A 19,687-nucleotide genomic window follows, 5' to 3' on the forward strand; every position below is an offset into this window, starting at 1 on the left:
CTAACATGAATTTCTTTTAACTAAATATGCAGGTTTAAAAAAAATATACTTCTGTGTACTGATTTTAAGAAAGGCATTGATGTTTATGGTTACGTACATTCGTGCAACAATTGTACTTTTTTCGCAAATGCGCTTTTGTTAAATCATCCCTCGTTTGGCGAAGTTGGCTGTCTTTGTTAGGAAGAAATAGTCTTCACACAGTTCACAACGAGCCCGGCGGCCCAAACTGCTGCATATACCCTGACTCTGTTGTGCAGAACGCAAGAGAAGTGACACAATTTCCCTAGTTAAAAGAAATTCATGTTAGCAGGCTATATTAACTAAATATGCAGGTTGAAAAATATATACTTGTGTATTGATTTTAAGAAAGGTGTTTCTGTTTATGGTTAGGTACACATTGGTGCAACAACTTCTTTTTTTTTCACGAATGCGCTTGTTAAATCCCCCGTTTGGCGAAGTAGGCTGTGATTCAATGGTAAATTAACAGGCACGGCATCGATTATATGCAACGCAGGACAAGCTAGATAAACTAGTAATATCATTAACCGTGTGTAGTTAACGAGTGATTATGTTAAGATTGATTGTTTTTTTATAAAGATACGTTTAATGCTAGCTAGCACCTTACCTTGGCTCCTTGCTGCACTCGCATAACAGGTAGTCAGCCTGCCACGTGGAGTGCAATGTAATCGGCCATGATCGGTGTCCAAAAAAGCCGATTACCGGTTGTTATGAAAACTTGAAAATCTGCCTTAATAAAATCGGCCATTCCGATTAATCGGTTGACCTCTAGTACTCACTACCCTCTGTAGTGTTCTGCGCTCCATCCATCCCAAATATCCCCATTCCTCACTAGCACCAGTATAAAGTCCCCTAATCATTCCTCACTATCCAATAAGGCTAAAGAATCAGCTAAAAAGAAGACATCCATCTTACCTATAACATCTACATCGGCACAAACACGCACGCACAGAGCGTTACTGCAGATACAGCAGAATAGTGTCCGTTCTTACAGGGGAACAAAGGAAAATCAGGTTACCCCCTCGGAAGCTTTAAAGACACACATAAAATCAATCAAACCATCAAAGTTAGCATTTGGTAAGTAAGCAAATGCTTTAGAGTGCAGAGTCATTTTGGGGATTGTTGGACTGTAATTAGGCTAGCTCTCTTTGTTGGAGAGCTATGCACCAGAGGAAAGGTGACTGGTTAGGACGCTCCCTTTTTCACTCCTCCCTCATCCCAGTCTCCCTTACCTCCCCTTCCGTTTCTTCCATCTTTCGCTCACCATGTACCTGGCACTTTCCTCTCCTCCCTCGGTCTCTGCCATCAAAATGACATTGCCCAAAAAGCCCAGGGGGACAATGTCACGGACACGGCTTCCAACTTCACAAATCACTTTGACCTTTCGCACACAGCGAGGTCGCCACTATCAGCTCCAGAACCCCTCTGCCTCAGCCAAGAGAGAAGGACCAGGGATCTGAGCCCACAGGTTGGCACTCACAAAAGTGGTTTGCATCAATCATAACGGAAGTGACTACGTCAGGTCATCTGCTTTCAAAGCATGTATCAACTCATTTCAGAGAGTTCAGGATAGCACAATGAAGCATAGAATCAAAATGAGTTGACTGTTTTTCATGGGGCGACTGCTTTCAGCTGGTTTAAGCCCCACCTGCAGGTAAATAAAGTCAGGTTGATGGTGATTGTCATGAGTCTTAATTTGCTATATTGTAAAATTGCATACATTTTCTTAGTAGTTTTTTTAAATTTAAGGTTAGGGTTAGGCAATAGGGTTAAGTTTAGGTTTAAAATCTTATTTTATGACTTAGTGGCTGTGCCAGCAAGTGACCACTCTGCAGAGCTGCATTAAGAACAAGATTCCTGACAATATCTATCAATTTAATCAGTTTTTTCTATCAATTTAATTATTTCTTCACAACCATCGATGGCACAAACATAATGAACCCAGAGGCTAAGCTTCAGTTTTAGCCCATGCTGAATCTCCCCTTCTTTCAGCTGCACAATGGGTGGATACGGAGGGGAGGAGGGGAGAGGGAAGTAAATGAGATCCCGATGAGATGCCAAGGTGTGTTAGCATTGAGGCGTAGGGAATGAGAGAGCGGCTGCGAGAGCTAGATTGACTGTGCAAGGAGGGGAAGACACCCCACACTGCCTACAGGGCAACAGCAGTATTAGCGCTCCTTAATCCAGCCTGAGATGTGAGATGCATGGTAATGTGGGGAGTCGCACACATATACAGGCCTTGCTCACACACACACACATATACAGGCCTTGCTCACACACACACACATATACAGGCCTTGCTCACACACACACACATATACAGGCTTTGCTCACACACACACACACACACACACACACACACACACACACACACATACATATACAGGCCTTGCTCACACACACACACACATATACAGGCCTTGCTCACACACACACACATATACAGGCCTTGCTCACACACACACACACACACACATATACAGGCCTTGCTCACACACACACATATACAGGCCTTGCTCACACACACACACACACACACACACACATATACAGGCCTTGCTCACACACACACACATATACAGGCCTTGCTCACACACACACACATATACAGGCCTTGCTCACACACACACATATACAGGCCTTGCTCTCACACACACACACACACACACATATATACAGGCCTTGCTCTCACACACACACACATACAGGCCTTGCTCTCACACACACACACACACACACAGGCCTTGCTCTCACACACACACACACAGGCCTTGCTCTCACACACACACGCACACACACAGGCCTTGCTCTCACACACACACGCACACACACAGGCCTTGCTCTCTCTCTCACACACACACACAGGCCTTGCTCTCTCACACACACACACACACACACACATACAGGCGTTGCTCACACACACACACATATACAGGCCTTGCTCACACACACACACATATACAGGCCTTGCTCACACACACACATATACAGGCCTTGCTCTCACACACACACACACACACACATATATACAGGCCTTGCTCTCACACACACACATACAGGCCTTGCTCTCACACACACACACACACACACAGGCCTTGCTCTCACACACACACACACAGGCCTTGCTCTCACACACACACGCACACACACAGGCCTTGCTCTCACACACACACGCACACACACAGGCCTTGCTCTCTCTCTCACACACACACACAGGCCTTGCTCTCTCACACACACACACACACACACATACAGGCGTTGCTCTCTCACACACACACACACACACATACAGGCCTTGCTCTCTCACACACACACACACACACATACAGGCCTTGCTCACACACACACACACACACATACAGGCCTTGCTCACACACACACACACACACATACAGGCCTTGCTCACGCACACACATACAGGCCTTGCTCACGCACACACATACAGGCCTTGCTCACGCACACACATACAGGCCTTGCTCACGCACACACATACAGGCCTTGCTCACGCACACACATACAGGCCTTGCTCACACACACACACAGGCCTTGCTCACACACACACACATATACACAGGCCTTGCTCACACACACACACATATACACAGGCCTTGCTCACACACACACATATACACAGGCCTTGCTCACACACACATATACACAGGCCTTGCTCACACACACATATACACAGGCCTTGCTCACACACACATATACACAGGCCTTGCTCACACACACATATACACAGGCCTTGCTCACACACACATATACACAGGCCTTGCTCACACACACATATACACAGGCCTTGCTCACACACACATATACACAGGCCTTGCTCACACACACATATACACAGGCCTTGCTCACACACACATATACACAGGCCTTGCTCACACACACATATACACAGGCCTTGCTCACACACACATATACACAGGCCTTGCTCACACACACATATACACAGGCCTTGCTCACACACACACATACACAGGCCTTGCTCACACACACACATACACAGGCCTTGCTCACACACACATACACACAGGCCTTGCTCACACACACACAGGCCTTGCTCACACACACAGGCCTTGCTCACACACACAGGCCTTGCTCACACACACACACACACACACACCTTGGTGCACGCAGAAATCTGAGAGACAACAAGAAATGCAAATAGACAGAGAGTCCGAGTGAGACAAACACAGAAACAAGGACAGACAGACCAGAAAGACATTCACTACCAGGCATACCTACAGTATCAGTCAAAAGTTTGGACACAGCTACTCATTCAAGGGTTTCTCTTTATTTTAACTATTTTCTAAATTGTATAATAATAATAATAATAATAGTGAAGACATCAAAACTATGAAATAACACAGAGTCATGTAGTAACCAAAAAAAAAGTGTTAAACAAATCCAAATATATTTTATATATTAGCCACCCTTTTCCTTGATGACAGCTTTGCACACTCTTGGCATTCGCTCAAACAAGTTTCACCTGGAATGCTTTTCCAACAGTCAAAGGAGTTCCCACATATGTTGAGCACTTGTTGGCTGCTTTTCCTTCACTTTGTGGTCCAACTCATCCCAAACCATCTCAATTGGGTTGAGGTCAGGTGATTGTAGAGGCCAGGTCATCTGATGAAGCATTCCATCACTACCCTTGGTCAAATAGCCCTTACACAGCCTGGAGGTGTGTTGGGTCATTGTCCTGTTGAAAAACAAATGATAGTCCCACTAAGCACAAACCAGCTGGGATGCCGTATCTGCCGAATGCTGTGGTAGCCATGCTGGTTAAGTGTGCTTTGAATTCTAAATGTCACAGACAGTGTCACCAGCAAAGCACCCCCACAACTCCTCCATGACTCATGGTGGGAACCACACATGCGGTGATCATACTCTGCGTTACAAAGACACAGCGGTTGGAACCAAATATCTCAAATTTGGACTCCGACCATAAGGACAGAATTCCACCGGTCTAATGACCATTGCTCGTGTTTCTTGGCCCAAGCAAGTCTTCTTTTTATTGGTGTCCTTTAGTAGGGGTTTCTTTGCAGCAATTAGACCATGAAGGCTTCATTCACGCAGTCTCCTCTGAAGAGTTGATGTTGAGATGTGTCTGTTACTTGAACTCTGAAGCATTCTTTTGGGCTGCAATTTCTGAGGCTGGTAACTCAAATGAACTTATCCTCTGCAGCAGAGGTAACTCTGGATCTTCCCGTCCTGTGGCGGTCCTCATGAGAGCCAGTTCTATCATAGCGCTTGATGGTTTTTGCGACTGCACTTGCAAAGTTCTTGAAATGTTCCGTATTGACTGACCTTCATGTCTTAAAGTAATGGACTGCCGTTTCTCTTTGCTTATTTGAGATGTTCTTGCCATAATATGGACTTGGTATTTGACCAAATAGGGATATCTTCTGTATACCAGCCATACCTTGTCACAACACAACTGATTGGCTCAAACGCATTAAGGAGGACATAAATTCCACAAATGAACTTAAGACATTCCAGGTGACTACTTCAAAGCTGGTTGAGATAATGACAAGAGTGTGCAAAGCTGTCCTCATGGCAAAGGGTGGCTACTTTGAAGAATCTCAAATATATTTTGATGTTTGGTTACTACATGATTCCATATGTGTAATTTCCTAATTTTGATGTCTTCACTATTATTCTACAATGTAGAAAATAGTAAAAAGAAAAACCCTGGAATGAGTAGGTGTGTCCCAACTTGACTGGTACTGTATGAAGACACATTATGAAGATCCATGAAAAGGCACTCAGAACCAGGAATACACACAGACATACACAGTATCCTTTGTGAGAAGCTGTGTGTGACAGCCCACACAACGGCTGCATTTATGCAATTCTGATCTTTTGCCCAATGATTAGCCAAAAAGATGAGATAATTGGGCAAAGGATCGGAATTGTGCTGCCTGTGCAAGTGGCTTACCTTTCAGTTACCCTTTAGATTAATAAAAAACACAAGTGTGTATGGTTCAATTCATTCTCATTGGACAGGTATGTGTATGAAAGTGGTGAATTACAGTGCATAGGGAAAGTATTCAGACCCTTTGACTTTTTCTTTTTACAGCCTTATTCTAAAATTGATTCAATTGCTTTTTTCCCTCTCAATCTATACATAATAACCCCCCAAAGATTATCATCAAGGATCTCTCTGTACTTTGCTCTGTTCATCTTTCCCCCGATCCTAAATAATCTCCCAGTCCCTGCCGCTGAAAAACATCCTCACAGCATGATGCTGCCACCACCATGCTTCACAGTGCCAGGCTCTGTCAGAGTGACCATTGGGTTCTTGGTCACCTCCCTGACCAAGGCCCTTCTCCCCCGATTGCTCAGTTTGGCCGGACGGCCAGCTCTAGGAAGAGTCTTGGTGGTTCCAAACTTCTTCCATTTAAAATTGATGGAGGCCACTGTGTTCTTGGGAACCTTCTATACTGCAGATATTTTTTTGGTACCCTTCCCCAGATCTGTGCCTCAACACAATCCTGTCTTGGACAATTCCACCGCCCTCATAGCTTGGTTTTTTCTCTCACATGCACGGGTGTATGCCTTTCCAAATCATGCCCAATCAATTGAGTTTAACAGAGGTGGACTCCAATCAAGTTGTAGGAAAATCTCAAGGACGATCAATGGAAACAGGATGCACCGGAGCTCAATTTCGAGTCTCATACCAAAGGGTCTGAATACTTAAGTTATTTATATGTTGTTGTTTTTTAATTTTTTATTAGCAAACACTTCTAAAAACCTGTTTTCACTTTGTCATTATGGGGTATTGTGTGTAGATTAAGGAAAAAAAATGTATGTAATCCATTTTAGAATAAGGCTGTAACATAACAAAACGTGGAAAAAGTGAAGGGGTCTGAATACCTTCCGAATGCACTGCATCTCTAATAATACAGATAGGATGGAGAGAGGGATTTGAACAACAGACAGAGGCAAATCCCCCTACTAATGTGAGCCCCAATGACATGGCTGCCAACCCCAGCCTTCAGAAACACATTGCTTTCACAGCAATTAATCGTTGTCACAACATCAATTAGAACAGAGCGTCCAATCCGACTGGCCAGCATTCCAGGGAAACGACTCAAGCTGGCAACACCGAGCTGTGGGTGTAAAAGTGCTCTATAGTATTATAGGGAAGGAATTATCAACGAGGGGTTATGCGTTCTATGGAAAATAATGAACGACGTAGGTGTTCCACCATGTGCCAGCGGAGTGGAACTGACCTTCCACAGAGTTACGTTATTTTCCACAGAAGTAATAGAGCCCCGAGTTGATTATCCCTTTTATAGCATTTGCAGGTAGAAATGTGTTCTTTTCAACATCCACTGAAGAAGCTATAAGTTTACTAGATAGCTACAGTAGTTGCCTTGGTAACCACACAGACTAGCTAGTCAAACCGCCAATCCTAACTTGATGTTATGAAAATTATTCAAAAAAATGTATTCATTCTTTAAAAAAAAAATGGCATTAATTCAATTAATTGTTTATTCAACAATGCCAATAACTTTTCAATTCAACTTTTGCTTTCTAAAGGAGCTCAAACATTGCCATTCAATTCCACCAAGCGTTATCGCAAAATATTCCACGCTCTAGAATGACCTTCAAGCCAATCAGAAACAACATGGTATAACTCTATACCTAAACACTATGTCTGTGTGGATAATGTATAATGTAATGCTATGTCTGTATGGATAAGTATGCATGCAATTCTGTGTTCATGTGGGTGTACAGTAAGAAAGCTTGTACAGTGCCTTGCGAAAGTATTCGGCCCCCTTGAACTTTGCGACCTTTTGCCACATTTCAGGCTTCAAACATAAAGATATAAAACTGTATTTTTTTGTGAAGAATCAACAACAAGTGGGACACAATCATGAAGTGGAACGACATTTATTGGATATGTCAAACTTTTTTAACAAATCAAAAACTGAAAAATTGGGCGTGCAAAATTATTCAGCCCCCTTAAGTTAATACTTTGTAGCGCTACCTTTTGCTGCGATTACAGCTGTAAGTCGCTTGGGGTATGTCTCTATCAGTTTTGCACATCGAGAGACTGAATTTTTTTCCCATTCCTCCTTGCAAAACAGCTCGAGCTCAGTGAGGTTGGATGGAGAGCATTCGTGAACAGCAGTTTTCAGTTCTTTCCACAGATTCTCGATTGGATTCAGGTCTGGACTTTGACTTGGCCATTCTAACACCTGGATATGTTTATTTTTGAACCATTCCATTGTAGATTTTGCTTTATGTTTTGGATCATTGTCTTGTTGGAAGACAAATCTCCGTCCCAGTCTCAGGTCTTTTGCAGACTTCATCAGGTTTTCTTCCAGAATGGTCCTGTATTTGGCTCCATCCATCTTCCCATCAATTTTAACCATCTTCCCTGTCCCTGCTGAAGAAAAGCAGGCCCAAACCATGATGCTGCCACCACCATGTTTGACAGTGGGTATGGTGTGTTCAGGGTGATGAGCTGTGTTGCTTTTACACCAAACATAACGTTTTGCATTGTTGCCAAAAAGTTCAATTTTGGTTTCATCTGACCAGAGCACCTTCTTCCACATGTTTGGTGCGTCTCCCAGGTGGCTTGTGGCAAACTTTAAACAACACTTTTTATGGATATCTTTAAGAAATGGCTTTCTTCTTGCCACTCTTCCATAAAGGCCAGATTTGTGCAATATACGACTGATTGTCGTCCCATGGACAGAGTCTCCCACCTCAGCTGTAGATCTCTGCAGTTCATCCAGAGTGATCATGGGCCTCTTGACTGCATCTCTGATCAGTCTTCTCCTTGTATGAGCTGAAAGTTTAGAGGGACGGCCAGGTCTTGGTAGATTTGCAGTGGTCTGATACTCCTTCCATTTCAATATTATCACTTGCACAGTGCTCCTTGGGATGTTTAAAGCTTGGGAAATCTTTTTGTATCCAAATCCGGCTTTAAACTTCTTCACAGCAGTATCTCGGACCTGCCTGGTGTGTTCCTTGTTCTTCATGATGCTCTCTGCGCTTTTAACGGACCTCTGAGACTATCACAGTGCAGGTGCATTTATAGGGAGACTTGATTACACACAGGTGGATTGTATTTATCATCATTAGTCATTTAGGTCAACATTGGATCATTCAGAGATCCTCACTGAACTTCTGGAGAGAGTTTGCTGCACTGAAAGTAAAGGGGCTGAATAATTTTGCACGCCCAATTTTTCAGTTTTTGATTTGTTAAAAAAGTTTGAAATATCCAATAAATGTCGTTCCACTTCATGATTGTGTCCCACTTGTTGTTGATTCTTCACAAAAAATACAGTTTTATATCTTTATGTTTGAAGCCTGAAATGTGGCAAAAGGTCGCAAAGTTCAAGGGGGCCGAATACTTTCGCAAGGCACTGTATGTGTGTGTGCTTGCGTTGTTGTTGAAGGCATGCCATGTCATGTGGGTGTGTGCAGTGTGTGTATGAGAGAGAATGTGTGTGTGTGTGTGTGTGTGTGTAAGTAATAATGACGTGCATCTGTGTTTAAGCGAGATTGCTGTGTTTAAGTGAGATTGTGTGTGTGTCTGTGTGTAAGTAACAAACCTGTGTGCGTATGAGCTGAATGTGTGTGTGTGTGTGTGTGTGTGTGTGTGTGTGTGTGTGTGTGTGTGCTCGTTTGCATGTTTGTGTTTGTACATGCAATGTGTGTTTGCACAGCTTGGCTCAGCTGTGCTTAGACACTGCTGGAACTAACCCTCGCCTGGGGAAAGCATGTGATTATGTGCTCTTCCTTCTCTGAATCTAAGCACTGATTAGGACGCTTTACTGGCCTCACCTGAGCCTAACAGTGACACGCAGCCCCAGCCCTTCCTGCATCAGAGCCACGCTCAATACCTCACAACCAGAGAGAGATAGCCCACTGGCCAGACTACTTTACAGGCCAGAAAGAGAGAGTAGAGAGGGGGCATCAACAAGCCAACTTTCACATTCTGCCCTCGGTTTTGAAGTATGAGCAATTGTGGGAATGAGACAAAGGAAACTATTTGCTCTATGCAAGTGTCAGCCAGAATAGATTCCGACCCAATGTTTGTTTACAACTGCACTGAGATCAGACAGGCTTCCTGTTTAGATAAAGATACTGCGGAGCTGGTGTAGGATATGGCTCGGAAAACCTAACTTAATCCAGGGATGAGAAATGCATTGTACTCCGAAATGTCCCATTATCCCAACAGTTACACTGAGAAGATTGAACAACTGCTAAAAAACTGGCAGGCGTTCAAAGTTCTCAGTGTAATAGTTGGAATAATGGTACAATTTGAGTACAACGCATTTTGCGTCCCTGGATTGAGATACGTTTTCCAAGCCATACTTGCACAGGGCTCCACAGTGTAAAATAAAATAGATAAATTACGAGCATAGTTGGTTTAGCCACAGAAACAGAAAGGAATATTCTTGCTAGCCATTATTGGCTAAGATAATGGATGGGCTGGAAATGCCGAGAGAGGAGCTCAGATTGGTCTATCATGTAGCATGCTTCTGTCTATAACATTGCTACTGTGGCTTTTTAAAAAGCTATAATGTTAGCCATGGAGAACTGCAAAAGTGGTGATACTGCTCTCAACAACATTGCTGCCCTGAATTTAACATGCGCTATCGACAAAGATCAGTGGGGAAAAGTTGTGATGGACTACTTTCTGCACACGGTCAGTGTGAACTGGAGTGACTTGACACAACGGGCCAAACAAGCTGCAGCTACAAACAAATGGAAACGACACAGGACGTCTTAGTTAAAGGGTTCCAGGCTGCCGTGAAGCGTTCATCCATGTATATGGGCCAGAGTCTAGTTTCATTTTCAGATATTATACTTTCTAATTTTGTGAGAAAGTTTAATTGCAAGTTACAGTGTACTGATAGCTAGCTGGCAAACGTTAGCTTGGTGGCTGGCTGGCTAACGTTATGTGTATGATCTGTGTAGTAATATTACTTGTTTCTCAGAAATCCATTTGCATTGATAGGTATAGCCTAATGTTAGCTATCTAGCTAACATTGAACCTAGTTGGTTACTCTTAAGCTACCTGCAGATTTATAATACAGCATTTCGTGCATGGTGGTTAGCTATGACAATCCATTTGTACTGTATGGGTTGGGATTATGGTTAATTGTTTAGCTAGCTAACTTGATGGGTCATGTAACGCTTGTTACATGACCCATCAAGTTAGCCTGGTGTGTCCGGGCGTGATTACGGCCATCTATTGTATTTCATGAACATGTGTACGTCTCTACACATTAGTGACCCATCCACTTAGCTAGATGTGGCTGGGGGTTATAGCATTTCTTTCACATGACCCATCAATTTAGACAAGTGTGTCTGGGTTAGCATCATCAAATAATTATGAAATATTTATCTGGACACTTTCTATTTTTGATATTGCTCCTATGCAAATAACCCTTTCACTGTACCGTTTACACCTTCTGTATCCTGTGAAAAATAAACTTAGATTTTATTTGATATAGTGTGTGTTTACCAGAGACGGTAATGTGAGGAACATGACCTCCACCAAAGTCAGACTAGGATATAAGCCAAGGACTAGATAAAGTGTATTTTTACCTGGAGTTTAACCTTATTGTAGGCTACTACTTACACCACTTTAGTCTTGAAATCTTTGGTTGTTTACTACGTAAGGCTTAAGAGGGTGTGAACGATGTTAAATAGGTGTAGACAAAGAAGAGCTCTTCAGTAGATGCACCAAAACATTCAAGGTCCATTTTCTCAAAAGTCAGTTTACCAAGTTGATCAAATTTCAAAGCAGAATTACTTTTCCATTGTTCCTCAACTGCAGTGTATGATATACCATTGTGTAGCTCTGAGTCTCTACTTTTATCCAATGTAAAAAAAACACAAGACCGAATCAAAGGGGTCAGTCACATATGAAAACATTTTGTTTCTATGATCTGTGGTTTAAAAGATAAGGGCCTAATAAAATGCTTCTCCGATTTCCAGATACTGCAATGAGATTCTAGCCAGAGGGAGGGTATTTTCTTGTTCCCCATGTAACGGATGTGAAACGGCGAGCTTAGTTAGCGGTGGTACGCGCTAAATAGCGTTTCAATCGGTGACGTCACTTGCTCTGAGACCTTGAAGTAGTAGTTCCCCTTGCTCTTGCAAGGGCTTTTTATGTTTTAACATTTTATGTCATTGGTTTCAACTTTTGAACTTTAGATTTATTTTCTACAAATCACAGAAATACAATGTTTTCACATATGAAGACGCTTATTGTGCAGGAGATAATGAAAATTAGGTTGAAAAGCAGTGGAATTGCCCTTTAATCCCAACAGGAAGCCTGTCTAACCTAGCCTTTTATAATCTGAGAGTGGATGATTTATACTCTCGTTTTAAACATGCAGGCTCAGCATTCCCTAACAGTCCCACTACAAGTTAGAATTTTAAATAAACTTAATTTCAACTTACTTTACCCGTCTACTGATTTTGTCCTTATGATGGAGGTAGTCTGAGACATAATATCCACAAACCAACTTTCAGTAAACTGGTATTTTTTTGTTTTTTTCCCGGTTTGTGTTTCCCATTTTGTATTGTAAATATTGATGCAATTCGCATGTGACAAACACAATATGTAAACAATGGCCAAGCTTAATGAATGAATATATATATATATATATATATTTTTTAAATCATTCATCGCCAGCATCACCCCAACATACAGTATGTGAAAATGGCACGTGTCTATGTTTTGTAGTAAAACATATGGAAGATGTGTTTCCATTGACATCCTACACATAATTGGTTAAAAATCACATGATGCACACCGATGTCAATGGAAACATTTATCGTCTTTTTTTTATATACAAAACATACAAACGTGCCATTTTCACATATGTTGATGAATATGAAGATTTAAAAAATGTCCTTTAACCGAACCACAGACGGAAAGGTAGACCATGTTCGGTTACAATGCTGTTTCACACATTTTGCATAATTTGCTATGACTCAGGAAATTGAAAAAACAAGTAACCTAACCTCCCGGCCGTAAAAAGTCATACAAACTATATTTTCGTGTGGCTATTATATCTCCACTTCCTACTGTCAAAAGTGCCAATAGCCCAGACAACCCGTAAAGTAAACAAATATCATTTTATTCAACATTCTGTTTTGAAGAGACAGTTGCGTCTTTTTTTAGGGAAACTTCTTACAGACAGAATATCCATGGGTAACAATATGATGATTAGGGAAGTCCGATCCCAGTGCAGATGTAAGCAAGCTTAGAGTCAGAATCTATTCTGGCTATGCAAGTGTCTGAGGGCAACAATGTTTCCTATTAAGTCTGGTTAACGAAGTAAATGCTGGGACGTAGCCTAGTGCTGGAATACATGTCTCGTTGACAGTAGCCTAACCCTTTCTGACATTTAAGCAATGCTTTTTGTTGCGTTTCAGACTTTTTGACAAACAGTGGGCAATTTGTAATATGCTCATTCATACAAACTAGAAAATCATTACAACGTTGCTGCAAGACTACAACTGTCCAGGTTTAACGGTTTCCGTTCAATGTCAAAGTGATAAAGGGAGGCATTTTGTAACAATACGAGTGTAGGACTAGGCTATACATTCGCAACAAGATACGTTTGTGTGAATCCTTGTCGAAGTCGGTAAACTTAACACCTCGCTTTTACTTTTTACTTACATATCACGCCATTTTTTAAATATTTTGTCCACATGTTCAACTGTCACTTAGCTACCGAAAAGAGACGCGTAAAGCTGCCAGCTGTGTGAAACACAACGAAGGCGGCTTTAACACCAAATTGATTTGGAGCGGTTTTTTCCGAACTCTGGCGCGTTTTCCCCCCTTTTAAAATGTTGGAGAAAAAAAGCTACGGAAATTATTTACTTAATATAGACCTATTTGTACAAATATACGTTTTGTCGACATCTCTGAACTTCCGCATCACCGTGCGTGCACCTGCAACCAGACTGGCAATTCGGCTTGGCTGGAGTGTTGGACGTTCATTCATCCACCTGCTACGAGCAGTCCTGGGTAAAAACACACACAAAAAACGTATAAAATAGCTTCCACATACCTTCTTCAGTGTGACAGCCCTTGTTTCCATTCAGCAATAATATCCAAAGTACCGACATTTGCGTTTTAAAAAGCTCCATGTTTGAATGTCCAGCCTCGCGAAGCTCTTGTCATCTCTCTCCGGGCTTGCGCGTAACACACAGCAGAGCGAAGCTAGAGCCGTCCGGGCTAGTGCGAGCTTCACTCGCTACGTGGTTTATTTGTTATCTCGGGGGAGGGTGTTGTGCATCAGACTGACATCATGCAAGTGCAATGATGGAAGATTTCGAAACGAGGGTACAGGAAGGTCGCCTATCAAAGCGCTCGGGAAATGAATCGCAACGCCAGGTGTTTTCGCTATTCGAATCATCACCGCTTTGTGATTTAAAAAAATATATATATATAATATATATATCACCTCGCCTTTAATCGAACTAAAGTAACGGCAGCATTGGCTTGGTGGGTGGAAGCCTCCGCTTTCCATGTGTGATAGGTGTATTTAAGAATATTTATTCAAGAATATCTTTATTTGAATGATTGGATTATGATTACATGAAGATTAATTATGTCTAGAGAATGGAGGGAAGGAAGCGATGTTAATGCGACATTAAATGTCTAGAAATGTTGACTAATTGAATTAATGAATCAATTGAATCATTGTTCAACACTATTAGCTGATATTGGTCATTTTTAATTGTCCAATTCTGAAAAATCAAATGACAGTATTTAGGACAGTCCTTTATTATTCACTAATATGTCGAGATACTGTATTATAGTAGCCTATAGGCTGCATTAACAAATAGGCTAACATTCTGATTAATTGCACCATAAGCCTACACTGCGTTTACTGCATTATATATATATATATATATGTACTGTAATTTTGGAGTAATGATTGACAAAGGGAGAGACCAAAATAAATTCGATACAGTTTCAACGTTTCCCATCCTGTACAAAGAAAAACTGATGCTGCAAATAATTTAAACCTATTGTAATTGACATGTGTGGGCCAAATTAATCATGTTATCTTTTCAGCCGAGGAGGCAAAACCGTTTATTGGTCTTAGTCAACAGTAAAAATGTAGCAGACTGATCAAACTGCAGAGGTGAATCGGGTAGTATCTTACAATTTTAAATCCATAAAGCTGCATGACAACTAAAGGCAGATCTATGATGTGGATTTCTAAACCTTTTCATTTTTTTGGTATAATCCTCTGCAGTGTTATTGGAGAGCAAACCCCCGCCAGGCGCCAGTTCAATAGTATTGGTACAAAGAGTTTTTTTCTTAAACCTGGTAACACAGAACAACTAGCCGAGTATCATGCTTGGTAGAAAGGAAAGCCTTTCATCCAAGCTTTTAAAGTACACAGACAAAAAATACTCCGATTTGGATCTGAGACAGTTTTGTGATTTAGCATGTTATTTTGTCATAGTTATTTAATGCCTGCACAATTACAAAGCTTGGTCTGTGTCAAAATGCTTGTATTAATAAGCATATAAATGACTTAAAAAGTGAAAATGTAACAGTGTGGACCTGATAAGGGATTTGCAATGCATAGGCTGCCATAACAAACATAAATCTACAGAATTGAATGGAAAACGTTTTTTTTCTTCTATTTGGCACAACTTTGATATAATAACAGCTTCTGCTATTTATGTAGCCACTTTTCTAACTAATGACCTAATGAAACAGAAAGTCATCACACCTAATTTTCCCCCTAAGCTTGGCCTGCCAGACATAAAACTGCACTGTAATAAATGTAATAAGTCCACCACACACCCACATCCTTTCCCCATATCACACACACATGCGTGCACTCACACCAACCCTCCTCCACACACACCCTTCTCAGCACAAAGATTATCACCCACAGACAGATCCCCTCAGCAGGAGGGCAAGCCAGACCTCCAGACCTGATGAACTTGTCCAGTATGGTCATAAGTCAGCCAGCACAGACACCAACCCCAAACCACACTTCCACCACTGAAACGCAACGAGCAAATCCCCTCTATTCATTTGCAATGTCTCAAGGCATATAACATGAACATCAATAGACACACACTCAAACAGAGGTAGAGTGTGAGCCTAACTAGATGTCAGTCCCCCCCATCCCCATCCTTGGCTCAAAGACTCATTACCATGCAATAATTTCATGCTGGGCTACCTCAGAACATTTTCTATTCCCTTTGCTCTTTATATATAAAAAAACAGAGTCAACACAGAGGCAGTCACTTGACCTTTTTTGTTCCCTGGTTATTTTCCCAGTCATCCAAGCGGAAAGGGAAAGCGAGGATAAAAAAGATGGTTTCAGATGCTGTTAAGAGGGGAAGAGGTTTTAATTCGACACGGGAAAACCTGCTTTGTAATGTTCCGGTAACCTCTTGACAACCTCTGGGGGGGGGGGACATGGCGCAGGGGAGGCTGAGTGAGGAGGGCTATGAGTCCATGTTGTATTGTACAACTCAATGTGTTATTCCCAAACCTCAACCCTGGAAATTGTGTCAGTTGAGAGGCGTTAAGAGACACTGCCTGCACACCGAGCGACTGGCGACAATAAATACAGACAAGTCGTTTAAACGGACACTGATGAGCCGCCACCGCCATCGTCTAATACTTTAGTCTGACTGGTGTTTAGGGAATGGCCATTCCCCTGTGTGTCACGACTTCTGCCAAAGTCGGCTCCTCTCCTTGTTCGGGCGGCTTTTGGCGGTCGACGTCACTGGCTTTCTAGCCATCGCCGCTCCATTTTTCATGTATCCATTCGTTTTGTCTTGTTCCCTGCACACCTGGTTTTCATTCCCCAATCATCCATATTCCCCTGTTCCCCATCATGTCTTTGTGTAAGATTGTTTGTGTTACGTGTATTTTGGAATTGTGGATATTGTTACACGCATTACTTTTTGTCTATGTTCCGTGTTTGGGCACGGAACATAACATTACATAACATTTATGTTACTTTGCGCTGTCATTTTGGACCGGAATAAAAAAGTGCGCCTGTTCACTACACTCTGCTCTCCTGCACATGACTTCGCCTCCAATACACGCTCCTAACACTGTGTGATGATAAACCAATGACCATTAATCATAGAGCCAGTTTCTAATGGAATCAGATGGTAGGTAATGGTTTCGCTGGCCAGATTTGTTTTTATAGCCATCATTGTTATTACTAGACTACTACAGTATGTTATGATGTATTGCAATATTTACTATTCATTTCTTTCTTCGTGCAAATTAGCCAATAATCCTTGTGAAACAAATCATCAGCACAGTAATAGGCCTAGTACATTCTACGCTAGCCAAGTTTGAAGACCAGCTCATGCTGGTCCAGGGGAGCATCATGGGAGATGGGACAACCCATGGGAGGGTGACACTCATTGGCTAATGAGTACTTCCTGTTCTAATTAGCAGCGGGCTCCACAGCTGAAATGTCCCTCAAGGTCGTTGTTCCTGTTGGCACATCGGGGGATTCGGGACACAGTGAGTTTTGTACTGTGGGTTGTCTACTTTTCCACACCAGTAACACAATTAGGCCTGACATATTTGTCACACATTTCTAATAATGCATTCCAGCTCTGTTGTAACTTTAGTAGCGGTCCTCTGGCCAAAGGTTGGTCTTTAATCTGATCAGCACAGGAGGATATAGGTCAGAGACAAGAAGACCACAGAGCCCTTAAAGAAGAAGAAGAAGAAGGGATGGAGTTACCGAAGTAGTATCCATGTATCCAATGCCAAAGTAGTATCCATGTGGCAGTTTGCAGATAAGAGCCATGACTAAGTAATCAGGAAGAGTGGTGTGATCTGCACGGACACATTCTGAGATTCTCCGTCCGACCAGACCTAATTTCTGAGCATGCCGGGTCCGGGGGAAATTAAATCCTCTCCTATATCCCGTAACCATGGGGTCTTATTCCCCCCACCCCCAATTTCCATAAATATCAATAAAGTTACCAATGTCTGTTTATAAATAATGCTATACAGACAGGCACGGCAGTTAGTCTCGGGACTATGTGAAATGTCTGTTTATAAATCATGCTCTACAGACAGGCAAGGCAGTTAGTCTCGGGACTATGTGAAATGTCTGTTTATAAATCATGCTCTACAGACAGGCAAGGCAGTTAGTCTCGGGACTATGTGAAATGTCTGTTTATAAATCATGCTCTACAGACAGGCAAGGCAGTTAGTCTCGGGACTATGTGAAATGTCTGTTTATAAATCATGCTCTACAGACAGGCAAGGCAGTTAGTCTCGGGACTATGTGAAATGTCTGTTTATAAATCATGCTCTACAGACAGGCAAGGCAGTTAGTCTCGGGACTATGTGAAATGTCTGTTTATAAATCATGCTCTACAGACAGGCAAGGCAGTTAGTCTCGGGACTATGTGAAATGTCTGTTTATAAATCATGCTCTACAGACAGGCAAGGCAGTTAGTCTCGGGACTATGTGAAATGTCTGTTTATAAATCATGCTCTACAGACAGGCAAGGCAGTTAGTCTCGGGACTATGTGAAATGTCTGTTTATAAATCATGCTCTACAGACAGGCAAGGCAGTTAGTCTCGGGACTATGTGAAATGTCTGTTTATAAATCATGCTCTACAGACAGGCAAGGCAGTTAGTCTTGGGACTATGTGAAATGTCTGTTTATAAATCATGCTCTACAGACAGGCAAGGCAGTTAGTCTCGGGACTATGTGAAATGTCTGTTTATAAATCATGCTCTACAGACAGGCAAGGCAGTTAGTCTCGGGACTATGTGAAATGTCTGTTTTCCTGACTGGCCCTTTTTTATTTACATGTGGGTGTATATCTGGGGACGTATATCTGGGGACGTTTATACGTGATGACTCTCCGTGCATGTTATGGAAGATTAGGGCCTGCCACTGTGTCCAATTTTTGGAACTGACTTCAGAGCGGCAGGGGGATGGAAAAAACGGTGCCCCTCTTCCTTCCTCCTTATTAGATTTCACTGATTATCAATGACAGAGGTCTGACATTTCCACTGTGTCCGAAATTAAAGCATCTCTCTCTCCTCTCTCAGTCCATTCAGACGTCGACCGCTATAACATGATGAGAGATTGCAGATTGGGTTTCAGTTGATGTTATAGTGTTGATGTTTATACTTTGCCAAAAAGGAATTTACTGCGCAATCATTATTTCAAAAAATAAATACAGGTGTAGAGGTGTCTGAATAGGAAAATAAAGTGTGAACTTTAACATTGAAGAGCAGGTCAACTTTATTGGCATTGTCATAGTATTTGGCCTGCAGTATGTAACATACTAACTGCTAGTTTTCTTCTTAATGATGCTGAGCCTTGCAGACTTTGACACCACATTTTAGAGGAACGTGCCATTTGTTTCCAGGGCAGGGATAGGAAGGGAGAAAGAAGGGCAAGAAAAATCAATTGCAGGGAATATAAGAGAAAGAAAGGGAGGGAGAGCGAGCGAGAGATTGATTGTCATCATGGGCTGGATGTCTCTGGACACGCCAATATGAATTTATCATGAAAGACACATTTCCTTGGTCGCAGAAGTATGCGTGTGTGTGGACTGAACTTGAGATAATGTATTCTTAAAACATTCTAGACATGGTCATACATGATTACCTCCAAGGCCAAGTTGACCAA

The 19,687-nt window shown here is 42.1% G+C and overlaps 1 protein-coding gene across 1 annotated transcript in view; it reads right to left on the minus strand.

Moving 5' to 3' along the window:
• Positions 1-14,240, minus strand: part of LOC135552310 (ephrin type-A receptor 7-like) — a 202,443-nt gene extending 188,203 nt beyond the window's left edge. The window contains exon 1 of the mRNA XM_064983864.1: positions 14,088-14,240. Coding sequence (XP_064839936.1) covers positions 14,088-14,166 — 79 coding nt within the window. The 5' untranslated portion in view covers positions 14,167-14,240. The remainder of the gene's footprint in view (positions 1-14,087) is intronic.
• Positions 14,241-19,687: the final 5,447 nt, after the last annotated feature.

This window comes from Oncorhynchus masou, chromosome 13, assembly GCF_036934945.1.
Source record: "Oncorhynchus masou masou isolate Uvic2021 chromosome 13, UVic_Omas_1.1, whole genome shotgun sequence".
NCBI classification, from domain to species: Eukaryota; Metazoa; Chordata; class Actinopteri; order Salmoniformes; family Salmonidae; genus Oncorhynchus; species Oncorhynchus masou.